This window comes from Neovison vison, chromosome 1, assembly GCF_020171115.1.
Source record: "Neovison vison isolate M4711 chromosome 1, ASM_NN_V1, whole genome shotgun sequence".
Classification (NCBI taxonomy): domain Eukaryota; kingdom Metazoa; phylum Chordata; class Mammalia; order Carnivora; family Mustelidae; genus Neogale; species Neogale vison.
The window spans coordinates 20,297,603-20,312,773 of NC_058091.1; the positions used below are offsets into that span (position 1 = coordinate 20,297,603).

A 15,171-nucleotide genomic window follows, 5' to 3' on the forward strand; every position below is an offset into this window, starting at 1 on the left:
CCTCAAAAATAATAGCATCCACAAAAAGAAGATGAGGAGGAAAAATTGGAAGTACATATTTAATCAGTAATCAAAAGTTCATGGGTCTTGGACAAATACACTCTCACCCCTACCATTCAGGCCTTTCCCAGAAGCTGAACATGGCGTTGTGCGTAACGAGAAGAGACCCAAGTCAAATACAAAGTGTGTGACTGATTGACAGTTAGTGAAGAACAGGACATAATCCTTCCGAAAACAAATGTGAAGTGAACAATTTTTGTGTACTGATGAGGTCTTTCTCTGAAGTTAGAATGTGATATTACTGCTATTATTATTATTTTATTAATACTTAAAGTTTTTTCAAGAGAGAATGGGAAAGGATAATTGAACATCATTTTTTCCTCTTAGACCCTAACCATCTTGCCTCTCAACATCGCTCTCTTCAAGGACCAACCAAACATATTTTTAGGTACTTTCACTTAATTTAGTGCGTAATCCAGTGTATGTGGCCGATGATCATAGTTTAGCTTTTTGGTTTATCTCAATACTATCTTTACATCTGGGTGGCTCAGTAGGTTAAGCGTCTGCCTTTGGCTCAGGTCATGATCCCAGGGTCCCACATCAGGCTCCCTGTTCAGCGGCAGGGAGGGGAGGGTCAGCTTCTCCTTCTTCCCCTGCTCCTCTTCCCTGCTTGTGTTCTCTCTCTCTCAAATAAAGAAAAATATCTTTGAAAAGAATTGGTGACCTTAGCATCAAATAGTAGCACTTTCACCACTTTCCCTTTACCAAATGTATGTAATGATACCTATCTTGTGGGATTATAGCAATGATGACATTAAATGAGATCATTTATGCAAACGTTTTGGCAGATAGAAAGTACTTAAAAATGGGAATATTTCTCCTATTCTGAATTTGTGCCCTTTATTTTATGAGTTTAGTGTGGTGTAGATATAAAAGACAGTTTTGTTATCTGTGATGTCACTGTACAAACCTTAGCTTAGCTTTCTACCAGCTGTGTAAGGTTGGGCAAATGTCTTATCTCTCAGAACCTCCCCATCCTTTTTTGTTGTTGTTGTTGTTGTTGTTGTTGAAAGGAAATAATAGTCCTCTTTTCCAGGAATGCTGTGAGTCTGCAAAATAACATATATAAAGTATATGACATATATTTGGTACAGAACAAATGAGTGAGTTTTTTTCTTAGATAAAGTAACTTCTGTCCTATAAAACAGAGCTAATGATTAGGTTTTATGAAGATGCTTTATTGCATGATTATGGATAATTTCAAACATCTAGAGACTTACTTGGGTATCATTTTATGGTTGCTTCATCTAATCCTTTGTAAGCTACGTTTGGGTCTTCTGGGAAGGTTTTAAGCTCCACTACGAAACCAAAGTAAGCCAAGGTACCTATCAGCCGCAGTGACCACTGACCCAGCCACAGGGGCACCCCCAGAACAACTGTAGCCAACTTCGCCCAAAGTCGAAGAAAGGTTGCATGACTCACACAGATGTAGTAGGCATGAGATTACAGGCCTAGAGGAAGAGGCCGGGGCTGTGGGCAGTATATTTGACAGGCTCATACACTGCAAGCCTTGTTCCGGAGCCCTCACAAAGCACCTCTTTAGGATGAAAACAAGATGTTCTTTGTAAATAAAAGTTCATGCATTTGCGTAATGAAGTCATTTTCCAGCGCTGCAGTAAAAGATACTCTTCTCCCAAGCCCCCTGGGTGAGGACCGTCAGGAGGAAGACCGTGGCCAGCCAGTCTCCATGAGGACAGCTCAAAGAGCGAAGCATTCCATCTTTAGAAAATGAAAAACCTTGCTCAAGCAAGTGGGTGCCCTCCCCCTCTCCTGTCCCAGTGAGATTGCCTCCTTCTGGCTCCAGCCCCTGGAATCCCTTTCCCACTCACTTCCTTGTAACCTAGGGGGCCACGTAAGAGATCTAGATAAATACAGATAAGACATGGGGTACCCTGATTAAAGAAATAAGAGATGTGAGGAAGCAATCACAAAAGCTGAATATTCCCGGGGTCCCTTGGAGAGGCTCCAAACTGGGAGAGAAGGGGGGGGGGCGGGCCAGGGAAAGGCCCAGAGCTCGGTGTGTGAAATGCCAGTTGGAGTGGGAGGGCCTAGAAGTGGAAGGTGAAAAGGGCGTGGTGCGAATGGATGTGAGGAGGGAGGCAGGACAGCGCAGCCCTCAGTCCCCACCCGCCCGGGACAGGAGGTGGCCGGCGGGGCTCGTCCCAACCCCGTCCGCCTTTTGATGCTCAGCCTGAAGCTTCGTCCATCTATACGCCCTTCAGCCGGAGCCTCTGGGGAGAGAGAAAGCGAGAGAGAAAGTGAGAGAGGCAAACGGAGGGGGGAGAAGGGAAAGAGGAGGGAGACGTGGGCAAGAGGGACTCGGGCTGCGCGCTCCCTCTCCCTTCTTGACAAAGTTGCTCCCCGGGCCGCCTTGACTTCCCGCATCTGGACTCGGCGGAGGCCGGGAAGGAAGGGCACGCGAGGCACCGCCGCCGCACGGTGCGGGGGGCACCGACGAGGACAAGCCGCCGCCGAGTCCCAGGCAGATCCTGCTGGATGTCCGCGGAGAGATGGCTCTGAGCTCAGCCCCGTGCTCAGTCCTGCCTCTGTGGCTCCTCTGGGGCGCCGCCTGCGCCGCCGCAGCGACCGGGAACGACCACGCTTTTCCTTTTGACATTGAAGGGAGCTCAGCGGTCGGTAGACAAGACCCGCCCGAGAGCAGCGAGCCCCGCGTGGCTCCCGGAAGCCTGCCGCCTGCTGCCAAGGTACAGTGTCCCTGCCCTTGTCACCCTGCCGCGGCACCTGCGCCCCGCGGGCTGCGGGAGCCACTCTCCTGTCCCTGTCTCTCCCCTCCTCTTTCCCTCCCCCATCCGCCTTGAGAGCGTCACCTGCACCAGGTCGGTTGCGAAACTTGAAGAGTTTTACTTGGTTGAGTTGGATTTGGACGTCGTGCATTGCGAGTTGAGGCTTTGGAACATGTCACTGTTGAAACTAGCAGAAGTGCATGTGTCCTGTGTCGTCGGAGTGGGGCTGCTTAGACTCTCACCTAAGGCGGCAGTGGCACTTCTGTGACTTTCTGCCACTCGCATGTGCCAGGAGGGTCATTTTTGTCAAGCCACAGCTCCTAAAGCGTGTGCTCTGTCCCTGGCTTCCTGCTCCTCTGTGATGTTGGGACAATAGAAACAGTACCGCGGACCAATCCTTTTGGCATAAATCAAACAGAAGGTTCTCTGCCACTGGGGAGAGTGAGCCAGTGACTGAGGGTGTTGGGATGCTACAGAATCTGTTGGGAAGCTGCAGAGCTGATACTTGAAATAGATGGGAGCCATTATATTCCAGAAGCAAGAAGTTGTGATGAAAATCAAGCCCCAGTCCAAAAGTTAAAATGATCAGGATATGCTACTGATGATATGGTTATGCAAAGAGCAGCTGTTTGAATACCTTGTAATAGCTTTGATGTTGAAAGCACAACCAAAATGTAGAAATTGGGTAAAGGAGAATGAATCCAGGCTAAGTGATTTAAGAGTCCCCTGAGCCAAAATGGACAAGAGCATGTCCAGTGCGTGGGAGATGCTAAGTAGGAGGAAAATGAAGTCACCTAAGTTCATGGGAAAGGAAGGAGCAGTGGACCTAACATCACACACACACACACACACACACACACACACACACACTGTAGCTATGGTTCTAGCAACTGTAGAACCAAAGCAGTCATGTGGATTGACACCATTTCTAACAAGAACTGAAGTCTAGATTATTGCTATTAATCCTACTAATGGTTAGTAGAGCAGTAATTCTTAATTATTATTACCAAAATAAGGTGCATGAAGATGGTCCTTCTCCAGGAGTAAGCCACACCCATACCCCCAAAAAAGAGGGAGGGAAGGTAGGGCCAGAGCTGACCAACCTCCCACTGCAGTGCTAAAAGTAACCTCTATGTGAAAGAGGGGGACAGGCTTCTGCTCAGTTTTGTACTCACAGGAGTGGGGAGAAGCCAGGCCAGGAGAGTCACCAATCGGAGGGCAGTGCTTCTCCACAGGCTGGGCATTAACACCCCCCCCCCAAGGGAAGCCTTATTTCCACCTGTTCCTTTGATCATGGCGAATCTCAGAATGAAATGCCTGAGAGTAGGGTTGCCCTTTTATTAAGATAAAATACAAGACATCTAATTAAATTTGAATTTCAGATAGCAACAAATAGATTTTTTGTATATGTCTCAAATATTGTGCAGGATATATTTACAGTAAAAAAATTATTTATTATTTATCTGAAATTCAAAATTACCTAGGCATTCTGTATTTTTACCTGCTAATTTTAAAGAGATGGACACATACAACTTTTTGCAACATTCAAACCACAAAAAGTAAGAAAATTATTATTTGATTTTCAGGGAAACTTAAATTCTTGTGGAGACCCTAAGTGATTTCTTATGTACTTATATGCTCAGTGAAATAATAGGAAGGCCGCACAGCAGAGTGTTTTGGGTGGCAGGCTTTGCACTCTGATGGTCCCAAGTTCAAGTTCCAAATTGCCTGCTCCTTAGCTGTGGCAAAGTACAGATGCCCAAATAACAGAGAAAGAAGCTGAGGCCTAGAGAAAGTATTCATGCCTACTTCACACTTCCTACAGTTACAGTAGAAATTAGCTAAAATATATACTGAAAGAATGCTTAACACAGTACTTGGTATAGCATAAATGTTCTATACATTCTGAGTGTCACTATTAGTATAAACTATGCAGATGATGAAAAGAAACCTTTATTTGGGAATATTTCTCAGAACATTATTTTTATGGCACTATTTTACTTAATATTACTTTGTCTCTGCTTGTCTATATCTTTCCAACCAGAAAGAATGTCCTAGAGTGGGTTAAATTTGTAATACTGTCAGAGTCTAATAGGTCCAGAATGCCAGTTGAGGCTTTTGGTTTAGGAAAACAGAAAGAAGCTATTAGTCATTGCAGAAGGGTCAAAGTATATGAAGTAGAAAGGGTGAGATTGGAGTAATTATGTTCCCACTGCATAGTTTCACATAATACCTCCAGTTAGCCTGCAGTCCCATGGCGAGGCCAGTGCCCCAGCATTTAGATTTCCCATGCTCTTTATAGCCAATAAGGAGACCATAAACCACATACATTCTGGAATGTAATAACTTAGTAGAGCCAGTTTACCGAATTGGTTCAGGAGACTGTATTTACATCTATAGACAGAGAGAGAATGGGACCATGGACACATATGACACAATATTCGTGGAAGGTTCGAGATGTGGATGGAGGGACATTCTAAAAATACATTCATGTTATTTGACTTGGATTTATATGAATGGTTATTCTTCAATTTTCCTTCAAAGTGAAGGAAGAAAAATACTAAGGCCAGCATGGGGCAGTGGGAGGTGCTTGGCTGAGGTGCTTGGCGAGGGCTCTCCCAAGCTCCTCGACAGCAAGGTTTGTGCCCTCCCCACCCCTGGTTACTCAGCTCTGAACACAGACCCCGGTTTCCCACACACTGCGGTGCCCACTGTGAATCAGGGAATCAAAGACACCAAATGCACACCAAGTAAAAGAATGAGGAACACTGGCCGACTAAGAAAGAAGGTCCCTCCTTTCCTTCTCAAGCCCAAACACCCCCCCAGGATACAAAGAGTTTGAAGAGAGTAGCACCCACCAGTAACTTTGTGCTAATGGGTAGGATTTTCCCACCTTCTGACTTTTTATAAACAATTTCCTGAGTCCATTATTGCTGAGTTCATGGAAAAAACAATGATTCTCAGTAGGTGGGGAGTGGGCAAAGGGGAAACTGGGTACTTTCAAAAAAGCATATTCACTATTCTAATATTTTACATTTAAGAAAAGAAAGTTTTGATTTTATCATACCCACTCTAGCAAGTAAAACTAGGCAAAAGTCCTCTTAACCAACCGGGATATGCAAAAGAACCGGAGGGGGTACAGGGATGGAGACAGGAACAGTCCCCAAGGAGAGGGTGTCAGAAAGTCCTTGGCAGGAAGGACAGTCTTGTCTGTCAAAAAAGAAGCAGGCATTATATAAGGTCAAGAACACAAGGTTGAGGTTGCCACTGTGTGGCTGGGAAGAAGTCCCACACAGAGACTCAGCAGAGTTGAGGTGGGGGGGCTCTGCTGGAGGGGCAGAGTGGGGGCCGGAGGGATCAAGTGTTGTTACTGCCTTTGGGAGATAATTGAGAAATTAAGGCAAATAAATGACAATATTGAGCTAACTTCTCTCAGAGAGGAAGATGGGAATTTACCTCCTGGTAACCTGACTGGGCTTTGCTGTTGTTGTTAGCTGCACTTGGAGAAAATCAATGCCTCATGCACCACATATGCAAAGGTACCCTGCCCAGGACACAATTACTTGCTGGCTTTTAACAAGCACTGTGAACTAGACTCATTCTGAGTAACTTGTCTTCTAGATTTTTTTTTATTGCTGGTACATTTTCCTGTGGTCCAATATAATGAGTGCCTTGCCACGAAAGGATTGCTGTATGTTTATTAAAAGGCAGCTTAGATCTCTTTGACTATCTTCATTCCTTTTCCTTATCTTGGGCTCTTACACTGAAAAATGGCCCCATTGGGCACCTGGGTGGCTCAGTGGGTTAAGCCTCTGCCTTCGGCTCAGGTCATGATCTCAGGGTCCTGGGATTGAGCCCCACATCGAGTTCTCTGCTCGGTGGGAAGCCTTCTTCCCCCTTCTTCTCTGCCTGTCTCTCTGTCCACTTGTGATCTCTCTCTCTCTATCAAATAAATTTTTAAAAATCTTTAAAAAAAAAGTAAGAAAGAAAAGTAAAGAAAAATGGCCCCATTGAATCACATTAAATCACTGGCCTGCGCCATCATTCTATACTGGGGTTCAATGGTGCATTTAAGTAACGCGAACCCCCATGTGCAGCCATTAATCCCTTCACTCAGTATCATCCAACAAGCAGGTTTGGAGCCTACCCCATACAGAGCAAAAAGTAGGCACCGGGAAAAGCAGAAAGAAGGCAGAGTCATCTCCCTACCATCAGGGAGGAAGCAATCATAGAACGAAAAATATGTACACAGCCACTCTATAAAGCAGAAGGAGTTAATAATCTGTGAGATTGGCTAGAAGCGGAAGGCCATGGGGGTAATGGGGAAAAAGATTACTCTTGAGTCAGATCAGTAGGACATAGTCGCCTACTCAACAAATACCAAAGAAGGTTCCTGGGAAATATTATTTTAGAAGGACTAAATATAGTAGAGGCAGTCGTAATAATAATAGCATGGCTTGTGGCACACACTCATTGAGTATTTCCCAAGTGCCATACACCGGTCTAAGCTTTCTCCATGAGTTATGTTGTTTTAAAACCTGCTAACAACTCAATGGGACTTGTATAGTTACTGTTTTATTTTGCAGACATGGAAACTGAGGCACAGAGCATTTGCCCAGGTACTCTACCTGGTAAGTGCCGCAGCTAGTAGGGAGTTTATAAAAGTAATTCATCTGTACAAGAGTATCTAGGAAAAAAGTGGTTAGGTAACTAGAACTATCTGTAGGCATAATTTCAGTAAACATTTTGGGAATTTCTTAAAACAAAGATATATAAAATGTCATTCAAAGACTATTCGTGCAATGCTTGCTAGATGAGTAGTGTATGTTGCATAAAATTTTAGGATTACCAAAGAACTGAGATAACTTCCTTTTCTGGAGCAGTCTGATAGCTACTTTTTAAACTACTCATATAGGAAACACAAAAAAAATGTTCCTGATTTCTACAATGTCCCATAAAACTACATGGATTATCTTTTGTAATACTCATTAGTGAAATTTCTACCCATTTTATAGATGACCGAATTAAGGTTTGGAGATGGTTAAGTACCTGGTCCAAGGTTTCCAAATCCCATTCTCTTTTTCCAGCATATCCCTGAGTCTCCCTTCTAGAATTTTTTTTAACTCTTGAGTTTTCTTGTATTCCATTTTCCTTTTATAAGTATATTCTAGTGTGTTTCTTCTTCATGATGCTCGTCTACATTAGAAGCTCCTGATTTAGATTTATAGGGAGAGGATTCAGAACAGCACCTCCTGCAGGAATACATGGCCTATCTTACAGAATTTTTATAAAAAAGCTGGAAAACAAATTCCATTTGCTGTAGTTCCAGAGTTCTCGGATTTAACCATAAGTTTTGCTTGTTTTTTTTTTGTTGTGGTAACATATCTATAACATAAAAATTTTCATTTTAACCATTTTTAAGCAGCATTAGGTACTTTCACACTGTTATGCAATCATTACCACCATACATCTCCAAAACTTTTTCATCTTCCTAAACTGAAACTCAATACCCATTAAACAATAACTCCCCATACCCTCTTCCCCACACCCTGGCAACCATCATGGCACTTCCTGTTTCTATGAATATTACAATAATAGATACTTTGTGTAGGTGGAACCTACAATATTTGTTCTTTTGTGCCTTGCTTATTTCACTTACCATCATGTCTTTAAGGTTCATCTGTGTTGTAGTGTGTATTCTAAATTTCATTACTTTTTAAGGCTGAAGGATACTCTACCGCATGCACAGATCACACTTTGCTCACCCATTCATCTGTTGAGGGACATTTGGGTTGCTTCTAGCTTTCAGCTTCTGTGTATACTGTCGCTCTGTCCATTGGTGTACACATACTTGTTTTGGGGTTCTGCTTTCCGTTTTTTGGGGTATATACCCAGAAGTGGAAACGCTGATCATATGGTTCAGGAAAAAAACTAAAACTTGGATTCTTATAGAGGCCAAGAAAAACATTACTGGGCAGTGAAAGGAACACACCCTGAGATTGACTAAGGCCAAAGGAATAGGAGAAGGGTTGTCTCATCCAGAAAGACAGCCACCTCTCTGTTGCCAGGTCTTCTGTTTTGTTTTTGTTTTTGTTTTTCCCAAGAGAAAACAGAATCTGGATTCTTAGGTAAAATTGCTGACTCAATTTTTTTTTTTTTTAAATACCTTGTGGGATGTACATCTGATGGTCCCATTCAGCCCGAGGGCTGTTTATTTGCAGTCTCTGCTTAACAACATTTGAAATTCACCTTTCATCAAAGGTACAATGTGGGCGTCTAGCCAGACAGATGTGCTGTGAACTCAACTCCACTACCTCTAGCTGTTTGACTTTGAACAAACTAGTCCATCCTTCAGAGGCTCAGCTTGTTTGATTGTCAAATGAACAGAAATGTATTTGCCTTGCAAGACTGTTAAAGTAAAATGTGGAAGCTGTCTTCCAAAGTCTGCCTTCAGTTGCCTGTCTCTTCGGCACCTCTGTCCTCACTTCTTTTCTTCCACTATTTTTACCTATCTGCAAGTTAAGATTTGTTTTATCAGTTTGTTTTTATCTAAATTTGTGCTTCTTTATCTAAATTTGATTACTTCTAGCTTTTCCTTACAAACGTGCTGATTATCCAACCCTGGAGAAGAAAGAGACTGTAGTTTAACTTTTGTAATTTTTGTATCCCTAACGATTCTGTAAACATACCCTTTCATATGGTGACTAACATAGCATAATAAAAAAAAATTTTTTTAAGAAAAAAAAAATAAATAATTTAAATAAAATTAACATAGTCTTTCATCAGTGATAGGATGATCTGAGCAGTAAAGAGAAATGAATGAGTTTTTCTAAAGCCTCCTCAAAGCTAAACAAAAACCCCATCAATGATATGACAAGGTCTTTTTTTTTCTTTCACCATTAAATTCTCAAATCTGATTTGTCATAGTTTTTTGAAATATGTAATGCTAAAAACACTTCTCTCCTTTTTGGTTTTTCCTTGCTCCAAGTAACCATATAAATATAATGATGACCAGACATAATTTTGAGTCATTTGATTGATTAGAAACCATTAAAATCAGACTACCAGTACATTATTGAGTTCCAAAAGTTGGCATTGCCAAACAATGACTTATTTGTTTTCTGGAACCAGTAAATCTGCTGGTTCATTGAGATGTAGTGACCACAGAGAAGTATATTTAAATATCTACTCCAGCATTTGCCGAAGAGAAGCATTCTTTTTTCAACTGTTTTCTTTTTTGCTCCTAATGTGGTAAAGTTAAATTCTGGGAAATGGTTTACTAAGGGGAAGCTTAGCCACAGATGTTTGTAATTCCAACTTAAGTTTCCCATCAAAGTCTTAATGAAATTCAGCTGCCAGCAGCTCAGCTCTGAATCTGAGTCTTTTTATCATGAGAAACTTGAGGAAAACAGCATTCCAAGGTTGAATGGTAGTGGGAAAACGTCCATATTCAAGCCCAAATCCCCTGCATAAAGAAAAAAAAAAATACATTAGGAAACAAATTCTGTTTTCCAAAAAGAGGAGAGAGGAGTGATCGTATTTTGAGTAATATGCAATTTGACCCTCTTCACTTCCAGGACTTTCTTAGTTTGTGTGTTGTGTTTTGGAAGAAGCTAAAGATTCAGTGTTTACCCAAGTGGAGTGGAGTACCTCCATTAATGGCTCCATGAGAACTGATGCGCTGGAGAGATCTCATACCACCAACAGCTGCATGAGCACAGATCTCTCGCAGACCAGAGCAGTAATCCACGTCGTATACTCCAGCTAAAAGGACCCTTGCGTGCAGTGTAGGCTTTGTGCATGTGTGTTTATTTTGAAATCATGCCCTCCATTAGTTGAAGTGGCATGATTACTTTAAAGGAAATTAGAGAGTCTAGAGATCAGAGATGTCTTCAGTAAAACTGGCCTCAGAGGTGACCGGGTAGAGGCAGTCATGTTGTCTGTTTACATAGTGAATTGCAACGTGTCCTTCTGCACTACACACAGCTCTGTAAAGCCAAATGCCGGCCCAAAGGAATGTGTACTAGAGACTACGGCAGAAGGCAAGAGAAATGCCTGATGAGCCTCAGACCGTGGGACACTAGGGCTATGAAACCCTCTAGAATGACAGCACGAGCCAGAGCACACATTGGGGACCCCGGGCTTAAAACTGTGGCTGGACTCTTCTTCCTTACAGTAGTTATTCTGCGATGTCTTTCAAGCTTCAAGGCCACACAGGGTGTGTTTCCCCCTTAAGGAACAGTGATACAATTTGACAAGCTAAGAGTGCCCTAAATGTAACCTCTCTCCCTGCTGACATGCCGTGAGTCCTGGGAGCGGCAGAGTGATTCTGTCATCTGTGATTCTGTCAATTCCCGGGCACAGGTGAGGAGCCAAATGTGTGTTATTTGGAGACTGAACCGAGTCTGAATGTCTGGAGATGAGCCAGTGTTTGCGGTGCATGAATAATTGCCTCATTCTGTATTGTTCCCTTGGAACTGTTGTCTGTCATGATCAATGCCAGGAGACACCCTGCAATTCCATCTATAAGAGACAAGCCCGGAAGCCCCTATTGCAGCCCAGCATTCAGCATAAAGGAGGCCTGTGTGAATGCAGAGCCAGTGGCTGTTTACTATTGGTTGGATAACTCGATTATACCTTGTGGTGCAAACTGTAAATATCAAAGAGATCATGGAACGTTAGAGCTAGAAAGAGAGTTTAGAGATTCGGCCTTCTCGTTTTGTAGATAAGGAAACGGAGTCTCAGGTGGGAGGCAGTTGAGGATAAAAAGCTCATTCATTAGCAGCAGTGGCAGGAGCTCTGTCTCTCACTTCCAGCCTGATACTCTTTGAAATTGTTTCAGTAGACTTGATATATATATATGTATATCATATATATCTATATATATCTTAAAGATACGATATGTATATCATATATATCTATATATATCTTAAAGATACGTATATCTTTAAGAGAAAAATTGTTTGCTTCTAATATACTATTATTCACTTTACTCTTTATGGTTTCTGTTTATAAGAGAAATGGTCTGTAGGAGAGTCTCATGGAATTCAGTGTAGTGGCCTAAGTCCTGGAGTGTAAGTCCGGAACCAACTATTCTGCTTCTTGGCCATACCAACAACAACCAGGTCACCTCACCTTTACCAGTCAGAGGACCCTGGACAAGTCCCTTCACCTCCTGGGCCCTCAAGGTCTACAGTTTAAAAAAAGTAAATCAAAATAAGCAAACAAAAACCAGGTTATTTCTAACAAAAAAATTCTAGAATTATCTCATAAATAGATCAGAACTTAACGCTAGTTGAGAGGAAGCTGGCTTAAGCAACAGAATCACTCAGAGGCACAATGGCTGTCCTAGTTAGAACTCAGCAAGTCTGAGGAGCCTAGAGCCTGAGGGAAACACAGGGTCCTGATCTGGGGGTGGGGGAAGGGAGGCTTTGGTGGGTCTTTCTCCTGCTAACAACCCATGTGTGGGTCCAACGGTGGCCGCAGGACAGCACCAGCCCAGCCGCAGTCAGTCATGAGACTTTCCAAGGTGACATACCGAGGTCCAATGAATGCCAGTGGTCCCCCACACCTAGGTTCCTGTGTGCTGCCACCTGCCCCATTAACACCCTTCAGGATGACCCTAAACTGAAACTCTACACAGAGACACAGGAAGGATGACATTGGAAGAAACGAGGGACATGGAGAAGGGGGGAGGGGAGGCCTATGTCCTCGCATCCCGGAACCGTTAAGGGACACGTGACTAAGTCCAGAGAGGAGAATGTATTTTCAGTCAGTGCCAAAGGAAAGGAAGGCTGGCGATGGACTCTTGATTCATTGTAAACATCAGCTGAATTCACTGGGTCGCTGGTGCATAGCACAGCTGTCCACCGAGGCTTCACCGTCAGGTAAAGAGGAAGCCTGACTTGATAACCTGCTCTAGGCCCTGCAGAACGTGACCTTTGGAAGCAAATATTTTCAGGGACCTTTCTGAAAGTCAGAATCACCAGGGTGTGAGGGACCGTGGTGGGTAAACGCCCTCATGGTGGCTGGCTTCGGGGAACAGGGGTTTGGGGGGGAACAGGCATCCAGATCACTGTAACCCAAAGTGCGGCCCAAGGAAGGTGGCATCAGGTCACAGAGCCTGGCCTTGGAGCTGCCGACTCTCAGTTGCACCCCAGAATCAGAACCCGCATTTTCACCAGATCCCCCAGTGCACATGAAGGTAGGAGATGTGGAGCGTCTCAAAGGCAGCTGGGCTTGAATTTTAAAGGACTTAGAGGAAATTGAGAATCCAGAAAAGGGAAGCTTTTTTCGTGTGACTACGGGGAGGCCTAAAATAGAAACCCAGATCAGGGCTGCGTGAGGCTAGGAAGAGGGCTCACAGGCCCACACAGGTAGTCCCTGCCCTGAAACGCTGCCCCATAGAATAAAAAGCAAGTTCAAAGCCAAGGGCTGTTTCTGGGAATGCGGAGAAGCTGAAACCGTGGCCCACACACCATTAGGTGCTCAGGAAAGGGTTTTTATGAACTGATAGGGAAGGTTACCTACTTCCCAACACCCTTAGCCTAGAAACGGGACCCTGGAGACTCTTTATCCTTGAGGGAAAGGGAGGGGAGGCAGGGGAAGAATTTACTTGTTGTGTCATCTGTTTCAAAATAGGGTGTTGCTCAGACTCTTCAGGAAATAGTGGAATTGTAATGTTTCCCTTGCCAATAAGGGAAGCTTTCTAATTCAGGATAATGTGTCTTCAGAGAGTGAGAAGTGTGGTCTTTGTCCTCGGCTAGAAAGATGTTCAGAGACACAGTAGAGCTAGTTCCACAAAATTAAAGTTGTCAAGACTAAGGCTCCAGCAGATCCTTTCCTACAGGGACTGAGATCTGCAGGGAAGGGCTCTTGAGAAGGGATTTGTGTCTCTCCTGTATCAGACGGGGCATCTGCCTCCTCCTAGAAGAATCCTAATCTCCTCAATGCAGCCTCAGCCCCGAGGGGGGATGTTTTATAAAAGCCATGAACCCCTTCAGGACAGCTAGCTGGCTGATTTCAAAGATCCTTTTAGCTTTAACTCTTAAGCATTTGATTAGCACTTACTGTGTCCTAGGCATTGTTTGAGGCATTTTATGTGTATTATTAATTCATTTATTCCTCATAACGTAAGGAAGAAGACCCTACCATTAGTACCATTTGACACACAGGGAAACTGAGTCACATAGAAGTTGAGTAACTTGTTCCAGATCACAGCTTAGAATCTGACTCCAAATTCATCATCTTTATCCTACACCGACCTTCTGACATCAGTGTTTCTAAATCTCAGAGTACCGACAGCAGCTCAATTAAGAAGGGTCCCAGCATCATCCAGGAATGCCAGAGAGGTCTTAGTAGTTGTCAGGTCTATAAAGAATACTTAAATTACTGGTATGTGTATATTTTGGGGTTTTTGTTGTTGTTGTTGTTGTTGTTAGAAAGTAAACTGACATCATCACTTCAGTAACAATGAGAGGTTCTTCTTTGGACATAATAGAAATAAAAATTGACATAATTTCTGAATATGTATGTTTTCATGTTTTGCCAGCTATGCGAAGCATTGATCATTTCAGTGGGATCCTGAGTTTACCTTGCGGATCTACAACTGAAAAGAACTCGGTTGAAGGATAAGGCAAGAAACTGAAATGTGGTAAAAGCGGGACCTTGGAGGAAATGATTAGAAGAACTATGTCAGTCATAGAAAACCAAGTGAAGGTTTAGAAACAGTTTACCTTTTAAAAATTTTTATTATAAATGGCAATATTTAAAAAAGTTTAGTAACAGAAAGGATTCAAATCAGAATCCTAGAAAAAATCCTAGAAAACAACAGGTCTGAAAAAAGGGAGTTACTCATTCAGCATGAAAGGTTTAAGAACCAAGTGCTGAGAACACCATCAAGCTCTGGACGGGTCCATCTGGAACAGACCCTAGTGGTCTCTGCCCTCCTGGACTAGGAGAAGAGCTGTACTAGTAGTCACGGGAAATGCATTGTTACCTTGGGAGAACGGAAGGTACGACATTAGTGTCCCCCCAAATTTTCATACTCAAGAATGTCTACTTTTCCTATTCCTCTGGCCTCATGTTTTGAAATAGGCTGCCTGTTGTATTACTTTTCTAGAGCTGCCATAACAAAATACCATGGACTGGAAGGCTTACATAACAGAAACTTATTTTCTCACAGCTCTGGAGGCCAGAAGTCCAAGATCAAGGGGCCATCAGGGTTAGTTTACGGTGAATCCTCTCTTCCTGATTCACAAGTGGCCACCTTCTCTCTGGCGCCTCACCTGCCCTTTATTCCGTGGATGTGCAGAGAGGGAGAGGGCTCTCTAGGGTGTCTTCCTCTTGCATAAAGGCACCAGTCTGT

The 15,171-nt window shown here is 43.3% G+C and overlaps 1 protein-coding gene across 2 annotated transcripts in view; it reads left to right on the top strand.

Moving 5' to 3' along the window:
• The first annotated feature begins 2,085 nt into the window (after positions 1-2,085).
• LAMA4 (laminin subunit alpha 4) overlaps positions 2,086-15,171 on the top strand; it is a 147,237-nt gene continuing 134,151 nt past the window's right edge. The window contains exon 1 of one of the 2 annotated variants that reach the window (XM_044244267.1): positions 2,086-2,765. In XM_044244267.1, the coding sequence (XP_044100202.1) occupies positions 2,571-2,765 (195 nt within the window). In that variant the 5' untranslated portion in view covers positions 2,086-2,570. The remainder of the gene's footprint in view (positions 2,766-15,171) is intronic. The other variant, XM_044244276.1, reaches the window with a different exon arrangement.